This window comes from Anopheles gambiae, chromosome 2 (assembly GCF_943734735.2).
Source record: "Anopheles gambiae chromosome 2, idAnoGambNW_F1_1, whole genome shotgun sequence".
Lineage (NCBI taxonomy): Eukaryota > Metazoa > Arthropoda > Insecta > Diptera > Culicidae > Anopheles > Anopheles gambiae.
In genome coordinates this window covers 91201228-91218483 of record NC_064601.1, presented here as the reverse complement: position 1 = coordinate 91218483, position 17256 = coordinate 91201228, and the positions used below count along the sequence as shown (strand labels likewise).

At 44.0% G+C, this 17256-nt stretch overlaps 3 protein-coding genes across 3 annotated transcripts; all 3 read left to right on the top strand.

Annotated features, from left to right (window-relative positions):
* The first annotated feature begins 1879 nt into the window (after positions 1 to 1879).
* Positions 1880 to 8599, top strand: LOC3290064 (uncharacterized). Its single transcript, XM_556508.3, has 2 exons — positions 1880 to 2894; positions 7847 to 8599. The coding sequence occupies exon 2, from the start codon at positions 7858 to 7860 to the stop codon at positions 8287 to 8289; it is 432 nt and encodes a 143-aa protein (XP_556508.2). The 5' UTR covers positions 1880 to 2894; positions 7847 to 7857; the 3' UTR covers positions 8290 to 8599.
* A 3267-nt stretch (positions 8600 to 11866) lies between these two features.
* Positions 11867 to 14032, top strand: LOC4576394 (juvenile hormone esterase). The gene is made up of 4 exons (XM_001237724.3): positions 11867 to 12212; positions 12272 to 13315; positions 13373 to 13665; positions 13733 to 14032. Exons 1-4 carry the CDS (start codon positions 12009 to 12011, stop codon positions 13932 to 13934), a joined length of 1743 nt encoding a protein of 580 aa, XP_001237725.3. The 5' UTR covers positions 11867 to 12008; the 3' UTR covers positions 13935 to 14032.
* Positions 14033 to 14107: 75 nt separating this feature from the next.
* On the top strand, positions 14108 to 16978 carry LOC1276501 (juvenile hormone esterase). The gene is made up of 3 exons (XM_315860.4): positions 14108 to 15196; positions 15266 to 16306; positions 16383 to 16978. The coding sequence occupies exons 1-3, from the start codon at positions 14966 to 14968 to the stop codon at positions 16824 to 16826; spliced, it is 1716 nt and encodes a 571-aa protein (XP_315860.4). The 5' UTR covers positions 14108 to 14965; the 3' UTR covers positions 16827 to 16978.
* Positions 16979 to 17256: the final 278 nt, after the last annotated feature.

Here is a 17256-nt window from a genome sequence, read left to right as displayed (position 1 = left end):
CATTATACCGCCACCGAGAGTTATGTTTCTGTATTCATCCGAAAAGCTCGTCGCCTGTCGATTCGAAGTAGTTCACTTCAGCTTCAGGAAGTACGTTTTGCGGGAGTGAGCGTTTCGAGTGTGTTGGGGCACTTGAAGCTTCGTCTTTTCACTGGCAATAAATCTTATGCAAAATGTTCAACCGAAACTTCTTAGGCCTTATGATCGCATGCTACACATCGCCGCATGCTTCTGGCTCATTGTGCTTTTGCTAACGCCCTTTGTTCGCTGCTCTTCAGAACGGATGTTTCCTCTTACACGGTCGGTGAAGTGTGAGCAGTGAGTAAGTGTCCTTACGGGCGGACGCCGCCATCACTTCACCCATTGTCAGCTGTTCCCCTTTTGTGCTCGGAGACAGGATACAAGACACAATGAAGATGAGGTATCGCGTTTCCCGGTTGACTTGTATTTGATCTTTGCTCGGCTTTGGCTTCACTGCTCTGGAGTGGCGGGTAGAGTGACCATTAAGCTTAACCAGCTATGTGTCACTGAGTCTGTTCTGGTCGAGAAGTCTTATCTAGGCGAAGATATGTTTTCCCCCTCCAGGCGCCACGTATGACCTTCGCACTCACGGCCATGCGTTACGTGTACATTCCGGTTCTGCATGATTTATGATGAATTGTTACCCGTTTTGATACATCGGCCCTAACCTGCATCGCGTGTGCATCGTGCGACGAAACGTTGGCTTTGTCTATATCCCATAAAGCGCACCATCGCACGGCACTCTATAATGATCGTTTGTTACTCCTTAGATGGTAAGTAAAGCGCACTCCGTAACAAATGTAATTAAATGATAAGAAAACACTTTCCCACTTCCGTCTGGGTGAAACTTTCGCACGAGAAGTTTAAATGGTGCCCTCGAGCGCTTGAATAGAGCAAATGGTTCAATCGAGCAATGTGGAAAAAGTTTCATCCCCTCTCGCTCTGTTTGCTATTTTAAGAAAGTAACGATGAAAGTTGTGTAACTATGCTGGAAACGATTCCAAAGCAATTATGGCATTTATTGTTGTTTTTTTAAGAGTAATGGTATGATGATTACTTATCAAAACTACACCACTGAAAGCGCTGCATGTTAGAAGAGGGAGAGAATCATAAATACCATCATTGTGTTTAAATAAAACTGATTGAAAGGCAATTGTTTGTCGAGTTAATTTTGAGCGAAAGAAATATAAATAACTTGGCGTCTCCATTGAGTTTGAAATTAAGACAAATCTTGAGTTGTAGCAATTTTTAATATTTCTTATTATGTGGATTGAATGATGATACTTAATGATGATATTTTAAAATGCTTAAACTTTCTAATAAATATATCATACGTCGTAGTTTGGCTATCTCACACCAGGGGCAGAAGTGCCATTCCAGTTAGCAAAGTGCTTCCCAATGAACACAAGCAACATGCTCTCTTGTTCTAGTCAACAGACAAACAACCATCACACAACAATACAGGGTTTCCCATGATTTATTTGTTGGTTCCCATCAATTTTTGGTGGGTTCCCATATTTTTTTATTGCGTTCCCACGATATTTTGGCAGAATTTTTTAGTCCAATTGTATTGATATTCCATCAGAAAATACCAATAAATTATGGAAACGAACCAAAAATCTATGAGATACGATCAAAGAATCCTGGGAACGCACCAAAAAATCATGGGAACTGACCAATAAATCGTGGGAAACCCTGTAGTATGTGCTTAATTTGTTCTTTGAAGCCGCATTTCAACAAAGATCCCTTGATCCCATGTTCATTGCAACAAAATGTTAAATTGGGGGCGAAAATCGATTACAAAATAGCCCCATTCTTTGACTAATTGCTCGTTGCTTTCATCACAAAAATGAAGCGCTATTAAAAAGTACTGACTCAACTCGACACAATCTCACAGAAACCGATACACAAAACATCAATCCAACACAGTCATCGCTCTTCGGCCCTCCCAGCACAACACATCACACCGACACCGGCAGCGTGACAAATGATTTTCCCGCGTGTGAAATGAATCCACCGTTTTGATTTACTGCTCCCGGTATCGGATTGACGGTTCACCACGCGCACTGCACAAACAAACCTCTGCAACTTTGCGCTGACTGCACTGCAAAGCCATTTATTTGCACAAAAGCAGTAAAGCACGCTGAAACGTTAAATCTCCCTACATAAACATTAAGCAACGCGGACCGAACACATCCTTGCCTTTTTGCACCCGCTAATTGAGGTTCAGGTTCGAGGTTTTCTTCTCGAAGCTATGTTTTGTTCGGCTTGCCAATGAACCGAGATGACACACGAAGCTCCTAAACATAACCACGATGAGTCAGGGCACGGTTATTCGCCTCGGCAGCGAAACCCCAAAACAAGCAACATTTTGACTTCGCTGAGATAGGGGCAGGGTTGTCACATTAGCATCATCTTAATCATCAACATCATCAACAACAACAACAGCTCTCATTCCCAACCGGCTTTTGTATTGGTGTGAGAGCATCGATCGACTGTCTGTTGCCGGTTCGTAGGGAGCGATCTGCCTTTAAAAGATCGTTACGATCGTGTCCGGCTTAAACAAACGCTACACAGCTACCGTTAGAGCGAAGTGTTCAAAGTGCGTGTGTGTGAGAGAGAGAGGGACATAGAAGCACCGCGAAGGCTATTTTTGTGCGTTGCGATTGTATTGTGAGACGCACACGCGGGTTTCGAAGACAATTTAACGCCGGCAAGCGAACAACGACGTGCTAAACGTGCTAGTCGACTGCCGGTCGCGAACCAGTCCGAGTGAAGCCGTGCACGGGAAAGGAACAACTCTGCAGCAGCAGCAAAAGCAGCAACTTTAAAGTGCGATTCGTTGGTTATTTTTTGTGAAGCCTAGCCTGAAGGTAAGTTGATTCAAGGATTTGGGGTAAATTGAAGCCAATTGCGAAGTGATTGTGTTGGACTTTATGAGGCGGATTTAGTGATGAGCTCGGTGAAGGTGAAAGCAATTAGCGTTTGGTATTTTGATTCAATTTGAATGCAAAGTGACGCAGAAGAAGGAAGTGAGAGATAAAAAATGGCATGCAAACGATTAACCTGTGGGACATAACATTGAATAAGCAATGTGATTCATATCTCAGTAATAGCCGTAGTTTCTTGGAATCTTTTTTGACACTAATGGGGCTCTTAACCTTGCTTTTACTGTATTTTTATGGAGGAAACGATCATTTTAGTGTGATCTTGAGGACCAAAAACTTAAAAAAGTAATTTTACCAGATTAAAGTACCGTATTTGAAGGCTATTTTAGAGTGCAACTTTAAGCCATTCAATAAGACTTATTGTATGCTGCCTTTAGTTAATCTATTTTAATATGAACAGTCGGTGCATTTTGTTAAACAACGTTACTGTTTTCAATACCAAACATTAAATCGGTGCTACAATAAATGCACCATGCTCCAAACCAATAATGATAAGTGACCTGAATTTGGAACAGGCAACACAGTCTTATCGGAACAGTGAGTCACCTTGAATTGTGATTGAAACCAGCAGAAAAAAGCTACTCAATTCAAAGACATCGAATCTTATCAACACTTCTTGCGATTAAGTGTATGAAAAAGATTACCGATACACAATGAATGCGATTTTTAAAGTGTTGCAATCGCAAACCCCGCGGCTCAATGAATGAACAAGAAATTGGCAAACATTGAAACCACACAACGGAGCATGAACCATTCCCATGGTTCCCCCTTCGTACGCGTCTGGCTAATGTCTAGTGATCAAAATTAATGTACTCTCGTGCACAGGCGGAAGCATGGTGGCAGAGGACAATAAATTATAACAACACCCACCGAATGCAAATTGCACTTGCGCCTGCGAAGCGTGTGGAGTTAAAAATAATAAAAACAGCAACTTGCTGCTGCTGCTGTACAACCCTCCACACCGAAACCATCCCGCAACGATCACTCTGAATTACATATTAATTAAGCGTACATTAAGCAGCTGATGATGTTTTGCAGCGCACAACGGACGAGAGCATTTGCAGCCTTTTGCTGCGTGGATGCTGCGGCTCAAATATCAGTCTGCATCGTGGGCCGACAGTGAAGGGCCTTCGCGGAATGCCTTCGCGAGACTCTTGGGTGGGTTTCGGTGTGTCGCGCCAGCTGAGTCACGTCTCGTCCGTTTCCGGTGCATGCATGCTCTTGAGGAAGGAGGGCAGTTTATGAGTCTGTTTCAAATAAACCAAGATGATTCATGTTACCAATGGTTCCCGCCGATGCAGCGACATCGTAACGATACGATCAACGCGCGTGACTGCTGCTCAAAATCCCATCGCCCATTGCCATGGAGACCGGTGGTGCGCGTGCAGCTTCCGCGAAACAGTTACGGGGTGCGCCAGCACGAACCAACCTTGGCCGGGCAATCGAAACAAACGTGTGAATGTGTGATGGTTTTATTGCATTAAATACCTACGCTAGTTTGGTGTAATAGTACGCCAACGGCAGCAGTATTATGTTGGCGAAATGTGTACCCTTGTCGCCCCGGGTATCAGCGGCAGTTGGTTGCATTGCTGACGGTTGTTGCTGATTCATTGGGATTTATCATTTCTGCACCTTTTTCGTAACCCCCCGTAGCAGGAGATTGTGCGTGTCAGTGCGTAGGAAGAAAGGCGTTCGAATGCGAAACAGATGGAATCGAATTTATGGCGCCAGGTGGTCAGTGTTAATAGAACCTAGGACCTGCCAGCTGTTGCTGCTGTTACTTCTACGATGATTATTATTAGGTGTTTGGCAAAGTTTTGATGCTAATTGCTTATGGGATGTAAATAGGGACATTAAATTGCATTAAATTGCGAGACTAAATGGAGCTTGGTAAGGACATATACAATATTTGTCTTTTTATTACCATTTCGTTTCAATCACTTCCAATACAGTTGGGTATAGAACTGTTGAATAATCTCACTTTAAATTCATGATACGTGTCCCAGCCCTTCTCTAACTAAACTTCATAAAAAAAGGAAAAAAAATAAAATCCTCTTTTGTCAAACAAATAAAACAACGCAGTCGTTGCTGCACTAAAAATCATTCCCTCTTTTTAATCCCTTTTCCACGGTTTTCACATTCAACAATTAGAGTTCAGCTTTTACGTGTTTTATTGCCTCCCCGTTTTTATCACGCTTTTCCGCTGGATTTCTGCCATTTCTATGCGCCAAAGTTGAAAGGATGGTTTTTCTTTTATTTCATCACGATGTGCTATCTCTTCTGGTAAATAAATCACATAACATACGAGTTTTTCCCTTTTTTTTACGATGGCCATGAAAAACGGGGAGGCAATTTCTCATACTGTCCACACCTCTCAGTGAACGAATTTTAATACACAAAGCAAAAGGAGTGGCACAAAAGGATGTGTGCGATAAAATGGCGATCCATATGATCAATGCTTTTACATTTCACAATTTTTCATAACTTTTGTCGCTCTTGCATCATCTTATACACAAGTTGTTCGTGTGTTTTTTCACAAACGACCCCAGAATTTTGATCGTAATTGGTGACATTTGTCGCACAAATGTGACCGCAGCCAAGGATTTCATAAAGCAAATGGTTCTCGGCGAAAGAGTTCATTAAATACGCGAGCGCGCGCGAAAGAAATATGCTGCCTTTTGGCTAATGTTTGTGCGATTTTTACACCATTCTCCGCCCCACAAACCGTGGCCATAGGAGGAGAGCGGGGGAACGCTTTTGTTCTAAATTCATATTCACCCAACAATTTTAATGTCTGCTCGGACACCGGTGTCACGGATTGTGCTCCATCTTTCCGCTCACAACTCACACACATGGCAGCACAGAGGAAACCTACACACAACGAGCCGTGTACAATTTATAATGGGACCCGTGTGTCAGGAGTAGGAGCGTGAAAAACCACGCATATTACTCTTGTGGTGTTGTGGCGTTAAGAGTGGTGGTGCCGTGGTGCTGTGTGGTCAAGCAACTACCCGAGAAGGAATGCTAGACGAACGACACATGTTTCGCGGGCCGTCCCGTCCGGCTGCAGTGCAAGATCGGCAGGAATGTTCTTGTCCACACAATTATGCCTCGTTCGCCCTACCTGTGTCGAGTGGTTGGGCGTTTATTTTTCCTTTGAACAGGGTGAACTGTGTTTGAAGAATAAGCATTTCGGTTGAGGGGTGTGGAAAAGCAACCGAATTAGCTCTAATTATTACGGAGGAATGCGACTGGTGTTGTTGTCGGCTTAACGTTGACATGCAAAAAGGTTAGCATGTATTGGTTAGCATGAAAAGATTGATTGTTGAAATTTAAGCTTCATGTAGACTTCAGATGATCCTGAACTCAAACTGAACGAGAGTATAATTTAGTATAATATATACCTTAAAATTCAATACACATTTGTATGTCAAAAGCTTGTCTTTTACACTCTACATCTTAACGATCTACTAATTACCATTGCTTTCGGGCTCTTAGCAACAGGTACAGTAGAGCCGCTAGAGCTTTTTGTCAGACCTCTGATTTGCTCAAGCACCGGATGCATTCAGTTTAATTTAATTCCCATCTACTCTCCCATCTTCTGCATGCCTTCCATCATCAGGGAAATGCAATTCTGGCTGACCTTTCTTGTCTATCGTGGTCCCTTTTGCCCTCGAGGTGGAAGTGAGTTCTTTTTTGTGAGTTGTTGTGTGTATGTGTGTGGGCACACCAGTTAAGGGCTACGAAGCGTTGGAAGTTACAGTCGTTTTCAACGCGCTTATCAGCCTTTTCTTTGCCTTCGGTATCTCCATGCATAAATCATCTCCTTTTTTAGCATTCCATCGCTTATCGCTTCCTATTGCAAAAAGAAATGCGCTTTGCCCAACGGCTCAGAAGAAGTGCAGTGGTTGACTTTGCTTTAGCAAAAAATCCTGCTTGATGTATTTTTTTCATTATCTCATACCCATTTGATGCTTTTCTGCTGTTGTTGCAAACTTGTACCATTCTTTAGTTTCTGTCCTGAAACAACAAACAACCGCTTGTAATAAATGCGCCCCCATTTGGGCACGTAATTGGACCCAATTAATTCAAATTAAACACAAACATCCCTGGTATGACTAACACCGGGCAGGCTTTTAAAAGCAAAGCAGCAAAAACAATCCCCTTAAAACAGCATCACTCTTTGGCCTGAAGTCCTTGGGCGCGATCGTTCTCCCCGCTGATCCGATTCTTGCGTTTAAAGAACGCCCCAAAGCCGACCATTCAAGAGAAAAGTAAATAAACAATGTATCAGTAAAAACACACACTCTCACCCAAACGAGTATAGTTGGAGGAAATCAAAAGCAAAGCAAAAAGGGGAAAAAACATCATTTCTCATCATCTTCATCACGGGTTCGGTACGGTTCGATTAGAACACTCACACGACGGGGAAGATTCGACGGCAATCAAACCCCTTTCTTGTTGAAAAATGGACCGATACCTGATCAGGTCTCGAAGACGACACAAAAAGGGCAACGGAGCGACCCGACTGAAGACGTGAAAATGAAGTGCCTCAAATAGAAGAAGATGGTTTAAAAATAACGCCCTCGTGGTAGACGGCCAACACAGTTCACACGCATTTTCCCGGATTTTCCCAGCTCAAACTCGTGCTCGCTCGCTGGCACACACTTAGTCACCCGTTTGCTCGAGGTGTCTGTTTGTTGGAAGAATAGAACAAGAGTGTGTTGTGTGGCCAAAACTGCAACCCAATCGAGCTCACCCTTACTCCTAACCTCAATCGATTTCGAGTGTTTTGACAGAATTAGGTCTAGAGACATCTTCTTCTTCCTTCACCGCAAACCTCACACGTCTGTTTTGGTTTTGTTTCCCCTCCCCAGTATACGCAACGATGGCCCTTGCCGAGAACACCACCAAGACGGAAATGACGCTGACGGAAACCTCTACGCCCGTCATCTCGAAGGAGGTGATCACCGAGCGGACGACGGCCGACGGCCTGTCGGAGAAGAACATCACCCAGTCGAAGAGCTACGGTTCGGCGAGCGAAAAGTCCATGGTGGAGGAGTCGGCCAACTCGATCACCAAGAAGCACGAAAAGTCCGAATCGGCCTTCGCGTCGGAGCGCAGCGTTACCGAGTCGGTTTCGGACGGTGGTGCACTGGCGTCATCGCTGCTGTCCTCCTCCTCGCTGAGCAGCTCCGTCACCAGCAGCAAGGTGGTGTCGTCCTCGTTCAGCTCGTCCACATCGTCGTCGATCTCGTCCTCCATCAAGTCGTCCTCGTTCGATTCCAGCACCGCGATCGACGAGTTCTTCAAGAACTGATGATCGGGAGGGAAGAATCTCTCTCGCTTTGTGATCACTATTTTATGTTGTATGTGTAATTTTGTAATCCCCATTTAAAAAAAAACCAAGATGTGCTCAGCAGAAACAAATTGTAACCCAAATGAGGTGGCCTTTCATGTACATCTCCCATCTATCTACTGTCGTTCGAATGGATCAACAAAACATAACTTAATCGCTAGCATCAACAATGTGTTCTGAGTAAAACGGAAAAGGAGGAGAATGGAAAAAGGAAAATAAAGAAACAAATTCAACTCAAACACACGACACGGAACGGTGTGTTGTTGCAAAACTCATTGTTGTTTTTTTCGGTTCCCTTACATACACGAACAAAAACACGGTTGTTGTCCCGCACGGAGATCAAGCACAATGCAAACGACCGCTCAGCGACAACCGTGGAAGTGGCTCCGCTCGTGGCGATGTGCTAAAATTACTACGAAAATTCCTACATCAGCGTGCAATAAAACCGAAACCGGCATCGATTGGGGATGTATTTGCTTTTTTCACACACAAAAATTGGATCACGATGTGGTAGTTTGAAATATATACCAGCGTGGTATTAATTTTCATACCGCTCGGATGAAACAGAACGATCGCAAAAATTCCTACACCATTCCCGTGTGATATTTATTGGCCTGCGCCACACCAGGTGAGATGTACTGTGCAGTTTGTGTACGAGTGGGGGTTTCGGCTTTTTCTAGTTGTCTTTCCTAAATGGATGGGATGTGTAATTCGGGGTGTTAAAAATAGCTGCATCTACCGGGGAGGTTTGTGAAGGACAACAATGCGGTTGAGCTGATACGGAGGATCGTGCTGATGATGATGATGATGATGATGCACTACTAGCGTTTGTATTCCTCCGCCTCTTCTACAGCAATGCCAGCTGCCTCTAATGGAGTGTGATGAAGTCATTCGAAATTTTCACCAGCCGAAAGCCGATGCACGAAGTGCAATCTAATTGTAATTGACGGGTGGATGTATTTAACTGGGTAAACGGTGGCAACGGCTGTTGGTGTGAAAGTTGATGAATAATTCAATATTTGTGTTAGACCATCTTCAAGAATGGCTTGATGGATTTTAAACTGTATCACATAATATTTCTTTGAATCATTGTTTTCAGGAGAGTTTATAAGAGCAAAATGGTTAAAAATAAAAAAAAATCTATAAAAATTGTTGCATGTTACTTATTATTTTTTCGTTTTTTATCTATTATAATAACTGTCTTTTCTGTCCGTTTCTGAGTTTGTCGTCTTTTATATTTTGAACAGCAAAGTCAGGAATTGTAAACATTTTCTCCTTATCTTTGTTTTTTGGTTTATTACAGGGGTTTCCAGGGGTTCTCATGGTTGAGGGACACTTCCTTCACTCTTTCCGAAGGGAAAGGAACTTCATATGATGGAAATTGAACTCAATGGCACCCTTTTTGGACAGGCTCCTTTGAAATTCGTACTGGATTTGTCCAACAAGGGTGCTATATAGTCTAATTCCATTTGCATTAAGTTCATTTCACGTAAGAAGGAGTCAATAAAGTGTCCCACAGCTATGAGAACTCCTGGAAAACCCTCTAAGATTTAACGATTATTTAAGAATAACGTTTTCACAATACTTATTGGTTAACTTTCTCCTTCGTTTCAAGACTTTCTTCCTTTTTGTTTCTTTTTCTACATTAAATTGTTTAAGTTTCTCTTTAAAAAAAAGCAAGATGTTGCAACGCGATCGCTGCTGTACTATTACTACGATGCATTGGTTTGTACAGATAACAGGATCATTTTCTTACTATTTAATGCTCACTTCCTGTCCACCTTCATCAATCCACGTACCAATTTCAGTACAAAAACCGCAATAAAAGATGCTGCTTAGAAAAATTGCACCACAACGATTTTACGAGCTCGAGAATTGGAAACCACAAAAACCTCTCGTTCCAATGCCTGGAAGTTTCATAATCTCCGAACAGGCCATAACTCTTCAACTTTCTGGCCCTGCAAGTGGCTGACGAGTAGTAGTTACCTTCACCGCGCTCCGGTAGTGTTTTAGACGGGCGGGATAATATAAACTGTCACCGCAAAACCGACTGGATCTGGAACCAGCCGGGGGTGCCCAACCAAACGACCCTATGCTAGTGACAATGGTGGTGGCATTTGATAGCAATTCGTTGGATTGGAGGAGCAGAGAGTTTGCTTTAACTTTTCGATGTTAACCTGGTGTGCGGGCCTAGCAGGGGGGAAAAGCTTTCGAAATCTCTTTGAAGAGCACCAGGGAAAAGAGCAAACAAGGTCAGCAGTGTCCATCTAACTTCGCACAAGCCATGATATACCGTGCCCAATGGGTAAGATAACTTTTACTGTGTAATGAAGGTCGTGGTTACTTTTTGGTGGAGGAATGGAACAGACCAGCTCCGATTGAGTGACCATTAGCACTGTTTTATTCTCACATATCTTCTCCGCTCGCAAAAGAACAAGACAGGAATGGCAGGAAGACACGAATCAAACTTCCGTACATTTGGAAATGCACACTCACCGAGATTTTGCTTGCTGATTCCTAGCCTAATTGGAGATGGGGCGGGGGCTGCTCGTTTCGGACGTGTCTCGTTATTCGGTGTCCTTCTGGGGGAGAAATATCGGAGGAAAAACTGATGATAATGGGCTCGCACACACAATATAGGTCAAAGCCATAAAACTACGGTGGCCAGTTAATACACAGGGTACAATAACTTTAACCTGTTCCCCCGTTTTTCCTGCTTAAGGATGACAAATATTGGAAGCGAATAGAACTTTTCTGGAAGCTGAATTGTATTGATTTCCGGGAAAGATTACTATTGGGGGAGTGTTGGAGTAAATCGACACTGACTGAATAGTTGAGTGCTTTGTGTTGGTGTAGGATGTAATATAAATAGATTTATGCTTTTCTTTTAGATGTTCTATTGTTATAGAGTTAAATAATGTTTTATTGTTAGAACTGCAATGTTTTCTATTCTGAATGATCTATTTTGATCATTATTATAACATACATCTGTTCACAGATAAATAAAATCGTGAACTAAAGACTAAAGTAATAATAAGAAAAAAAACGATAATAAAAATCAACATTGAAAAACTGCAACCAACACCGATGTTTTGTAAATGTTTAAATTGGAAAAATCGTTTGTTTGTTTGGGATATTGCATACAACTACCAACGATGCTGTGCAAGGTTGTAGCCAACAAAACACACCAGTATGCAAGTCGCGCGGCTCGAGTCGTTTCAGTTTCCACTGTGTTCACACTATGAAGCGGTAAGAATACAGTTGAAGCGTTTGGAACGCAAATTAAGTCTTAATTTAAAACTTTAAAAAAATAATATTTGATTCTGCTAGACTAATAAACATAAATGCGATGTACGATATGATAAAAACATAGAATTTTATAATTTAATTTGTTAATATTTACACAAAAATTCGCACCTCGGTTGCACCTACAAATACATATATGTCGTTGCCCGGCTATCATCGTCTGTTGTTGCTCATGAGTTTGTTTTATACAGGCGAGAATCAATCACCCTGACATGGGGTCGATCTCCATACGGAACAGGGAAACCCATCCTCACGGACCGGTTATCGCATTTAAAATGCAGTTTTGTTGCCTTCCTTCAACGAGGTAGGTCGTGTTAGTTGCAAACACTCAACTTCTAGCACTGAAGTGAGCTTGGTGGTGATGCCAGTTTAGAATGAGGTATAGTGTTGTAATGAAGCTGCTAGTGATATTCGGTGCCGTTTTGGTCACGGTTGGTGGACAGTTAAAGCATCCGCGTGTTTGTACGGACGATGGCTGTCTGCTGGGAACATCGATGACGGATACGAAGAACCTAAGGTTCGATGCATTCGTAGGCATTCCCTATGCAAAGCCACCGGTTGGAAAGCTTCGCTTTAAGGTAGGTGCTTTTGGGAAGAGTGTAAAGCGTGTTCCGTTACTCATTGCTATCTCCAACAGAAACCCATCCCAATCGAACCTTGGACCGAAGATTACAATGCAACCGAAAGCAAACCGGCCTGCCTGCAGAAATCATTCCTGCTGCCCGGACAACCGATCGTTGGCGATGAGAATTGTCTCTACTTGAATGTGTACCGCCCCAAAGGCAACGGCAGTGCAGTCCCCCTGCCCGTAATGGTGTTCATACACGGTGGCGGGTACTTCTTTGGATCAGCTGATCCACAGCTGTACGGGCCGGAGCGAATCCTGGCGACGAAACAAGTGATCCTCGTCACACTCCAGTATCGTCTCGGTGTGTTGGGCTTCCTTTCGACGGGCGATGCACACGCTACCGGTAACTACGGTATGCTTGATCAAGTGTTAGCCCTCCGATGGGTCAATCGACACATCGGCGCCTTCGGTGGTGATCCTCACTCGGTGACACTGTTCGGTGAAAGTGCGGGCGGTGCTTCCGTGCAGCTGCACATGATGTCTCCGCTCAGTGTGGGCTTGTTCCAGCGTGCGATCATCATGAGCGGCAGTGCGCTAGCCGTGTGGAGTCTACCGATACAAGATCCGCTGGCGTTGGCACGCAAGCAAGCAAAGCTGGTTGGTGTGTCCGAGGCGGATGAGCTAACGACGGCCGAACTGGTAGATGTGCTGCAGTATCTCGATGCAAAGGTACTAACTGCCAGCATGCCACACCTAAGAACGTGGTTCGAGCATCCGATCGTTATGTATCGGCCCACGGTACAGGGTGCCTCCGTACCGAGCGAGGAACGCTTCCTGCCGGACGATCCTAGGAAGCTGTGGGCGGAAGGGCGTTATGTGGACATTCCGATCATGATCGGTACAGTACCGAACGAAGGTGCCGTTGTATCGCTTGCAATAGTACACAACGAAACGATTCTGGAACAGTTCAATGAGAATCTCAAGGAGCTGTTAGTGCCTGTTTTAGCCATAAATGGGACAGATTCTGTTTTGGAGCAACTGAAAGGACGCTACTTTCCGAAGGCGACCAATAATCGATGGATTAAGGAAGACAATGCTGATCAGTTCACAAAGGTAGGACTCTTCTGTGAGCATAAATATTCTCTTCTACTAATATCTCTCCATTTGCAGATGATGTCTGATGCATTCATTAAGTATCCTACCATAAAAACACTCCTGCAGTATGCCAACTCCAATCAAACATCCTGCAGAGACACGACGCTCTATTCGTTTGAGTTTGAGGGCCGTCACTCGTTCTCCTCACTCTACATACAGTCGAACGCAAGCCATGGCGTATGCCATCAGGATGAGCTGCTCTACCTTTACCGCATGATCGATCTCTTCCCAGACTTCCCGCCCGATTCGCCCGAAACGGAAATGTGCAACGCGTGGACCGAGTTTCTTGTCAACTTTGCAAGCAATGAGTAAACAACAGCACTGTTTTGTTTGTTTTTTTTTTTTTGCTTTAAATTCTTATTCCTTTCTTTCTAGAACGCGACCCGATTCTTCAAGATCGTGTGATGCAAACAACATTCAGACGGTCACTTTTGGTAATGCAAAATCATCCCCAGAGAGTACGTCCGCTGCGTCGGCCGTATTGGTGTCGAGTGGAAATGGATTGGACGCGGAGATGGAGAGAATGCATGAATTTTGGAGTACCGTTTACGGTTCTTCGTACATCGCGTATCATTAACAGTTTACTTAATTCTCACATTTGATGTTGCAATGTCTTATACACACGAATACGCAATCATAATAAACGTAATACTAATCCATTTTTGAAGCAAATTACACGCTTGTGTCGAATTTATTAACATTGCTACCCTTCTTCGTGTGAACGATCATTTTACATGACGTCTTCATGATGATCTTCAAACGATTTAACGAGCAAACTATCGAATACAAAATTATTCCTCCTCCGTTAAGGCTGCAAAATCCTTCCCATTGCCTTAATCTCACTGCTTTCCTTTATCGAATGCAGCGTACGCGTCCATGTCCTCGTTTGTCTGGAAAGCCAACTTGCGTGTGTCGCAACGTTGGAAACCCGCCAGGATGTGGCAATGCAAATCAGACGCCAGATTAATGCAACATCCCGTCGTTTCTGCATGGCATTGCATTACATTGCATACGTTTGCTGTTTTTTCGGGACAGTTTCCATCGCCATTGAGAGTGATGCCGTCTGGCCGAAACAAAAAGTGGGCCATTGACAGCCTACGGATGATGTTACACAACAAGGGATGATTTGTTCGAGAACCGCAAAGGAGAAAGCAAAATGTTGTTTTTTTAGTACAGATGGACGAATGTTTTGTACTAAACGAGCATCATGAATGATTCTGGCAAAATCACGTAATGAGATTTATATTTTAAAACATTTCACAGCTATCGAAGGTGAGCTAAACTTGGCGCCAAAACGTTGTAAACCAGTTTTACAAACCTTCCTCCAAAAGATGGAAACTTGTTTGGCTTGTTTTTTTAATTGTATACAGAAACTGCAACCTTGAAAGAAAGCAGTATTGCCATGAGGAGACCTCTGAATTTCGATATTCATGTTCAAGGAGAAAGGTATATATATCTCAGGAACACAGGAAACAAGCCCCAAAATGTTCAAAAGTAAAAGATTATGGTGGAGAAAGTAACCACAGGGACAGTATAAAAGCGTTCAACTTCATCAGTTTTCGTTTTAGTGCAATCTAAACGAACAACTGACGCAGATCGTGTTTTGAAATGGTGGAAAAGTTCAAACCATTCTTAAAAGATGTTCCTTTTTCGCTGCTGTTAACACTGTTGGTGATCATCTGTGTAGAAGAAGTAAAACCATTCCAAACTGAACCTACTGTGTGCATTAAAGATGGGTGCTTGCGAGGCACAGTCTTGCAGAACAGTGTCGGTGTCTCTTATCCCGCGTTTCTGGGCATTCCGTTCGCGAAACCTCCTATCGGGAAGCTGCGGTTTGCGGTGAGACAGTGTACAGCTTGAGCTGCAGTGAGCCGTTTCATTGATAGTTTTTCCCTCTTGTTCCACCAGAATCCACAACCAAACGATCCATGGACGGGAAAGTACGATGCAACAAAGGCAAAGGATGCATGCATCCAGATGATAACACTCGTGCCAATGGCTCCCCTGTTTGGGAAGGAGGACTGCCTTTACATAAACGTTTTCGTACCGGCCTTAGAAGTACGTGATGCAGGACTACTGCCGGTTATGGTTTACATCCACGGTGGTGGATTTTTGTATGGTTCAGCTCAAACGGAACAGCGTGATCCTGCCCGCTTTATGACCTGGCGTCGTGTGATCGTTGTGACGTTCCAGTACCGCTTGGGTGTGTTTGGATTTCTCTCCACGGGAGACCGGGCCGCTTCGGGTAACTTTGGCATGAAGGATCAAGTGATGGCTTTGCGCTGGGTAAAGAAGAACATCCGTGCGTTCGGCGGTGATCCCAACCTGGTGACGATTTTTGGTGAAAGTGCTGGAGGTTCCAGTGTACAGTTCCAGATGCTCAGTCCACTTAGTCGTGGTCTATTCCATCGGGCAGTAAGCATGAGCGGTAGTGCTATCTCGAGTTGGAGCGTACCAATCGAAAATCCTCTCATGCTGGCAAGGGCACAGGCGAAAGTGCTCGGCATAGTGGACGCCAGCGAGCTGTCGACGGAGGAGCTGGTTGAGCAGTTGCGCGAGGTGGATGCCGTCGAGCTGACACGCAGTACTGAACGGTTAAAGCTATGGGATATTCACCCGATCACACTGTATCATCCGGTGGTGGAGCCTCCGGAGGAACCAGAACCCTTTTTGGCCGAGGATCCTCGGGCTGCCTGGCGCAGGGGTGCATATGCGACCGTTCCTTGGATGACGGGAAGTATTCCGAACGATGGATCTATCGTCACACAGACAATCTACAGGAATGATTCACTGGTTGAGGATTTGAATTCTAAGTTTGTCAATCTGTTGCCGCTTATACTGAGAACTAGCATCACTAAAGAGAAACTCGCACGGCTAAGAAAACGATTCCTCAAAAACACTCCTCCCTCGAAGTGGATTACCAAGGATAACTACGCTGAGATCACTAAGGTAAGCTACAATGACCCTGAAAACTGAACCACAAGATCAAGCACCTAAACGAACTCCAAACTTTGTCTCTTCCTAGGTAATGTCGGAAGCCTGGTTCCTGTACCCAATGGTGAGAAGCATCAAACAACACCACGCCAGCCGGAAGCACACCCCAACCAGTGTGTACTCCTTCCAGTTTCGGGGTCGGTACTCCTTCTCCAAACTGTACACCGGCACGGACACACCGTACGGCATTACGCATGCCGATGAGATGATCTACCTTTTCCGTATGCCACTGCTTTTCCCCGAGTTTCCACCAGGCTCGCCGGAAGCGGAAATGACCCAACTGTGGGTGAAGTTTTTCGTAGACTTTGCCACACACGACATAGTTGACAAGGTTGGGACATGTTATGGCGAAAAGTGTGAAGTGATGACGTTTGCAAACACAAACAATCGATACTTCCCCGTAAGCAAACGGCTCGTACCAGGATTAGATGAAGAGATGTACAGTTTTTGGAGGAGCTTTTTGGAGGATAAGTAGCGCCATTGATTCGAGATAAATGTGAGGGTTATGGTTTACTGTGCCGCTTACATGTTCTTAACTTATTTGTATTCTAAGTATTACCCACTACGCGTCAACATCTACGTGCTATTGTGACAACGACGTGCCAGGTATTAAACTTGAAGAAAATACACCAGATTGTTTATATTTTTCATCAGCACTGTTCATATTTTTTACCGTGTTTTGATACAGTTACAGTGCAGTGCAAATTTTCTGCCAACATTTTGCACTCCACCACTCAATTATGGACGGTCACGATTTATTTGTCCAGCCGTTTTCGATTTGCCAACAAAGAACTTCGCAAAATGTGAGCCAAAACTAACCAAAGATGACTAAGGGGCCAAAGCTTTGTAACATCTTCATTCTTCTAACAACATCTAGAACCTGTTCTTTCAACATTTTCGACTAT

Excerpts from the sequence above, each read along its gene's own strand:
- LOC3290064 (XM_556508.3), top strand. The coding sequence starts at position 7,858 with ATGGCCCTTGCCGAGAACACCACCAAGACGGAAATGACGCTGACGGAA.
- LOC4576394 (XM_001237724.3), top strand. The coding sequence starts at position 12,009 with ATGAGGTATAGTGTTGTAATGAAGCTGCTAGTGATATTCGGTGCCGTT. Across the intron at positions 12,213-12,271 it reads TTGGAAAGCTTCGCTTTAAG|AAACCCATCCCAATCGAACC; the intron begins GTAGGTGCTTTT and ends TATCTCCAACAG. Across the intron at positions 13,666-13,732 it reads GTCAACTTTGCAAGCAATGA|AACGCGACCCGATTCTTCAA; the intron begins GTAAACAACAGC and ends CTTTCTTTCTAG.
- LOC1276501 (XM_315860.4), top strand. The coding sequence starts at position 14,966 with ATGGTGGAAAAGTTCAAACCATTCTTAAAAGATGTTCCTTTTTCGCTG. Across the intron at positions 15,197-15,265 it reads TCGGGAAGCTGCGGTTTGCG|AATCCACAACCAAACGATCC; the intron begins GTGAGACAGTGT and ends TTGTTCCACCAG. Across the intron at positions 16,307-16,382 it reads ACTACGCTGAGATCACTAAG|GTAATGTCGGAAGCCTGGTT; the intron begins GTAAGCTACAAT and ends GTCTCTTCCTAG.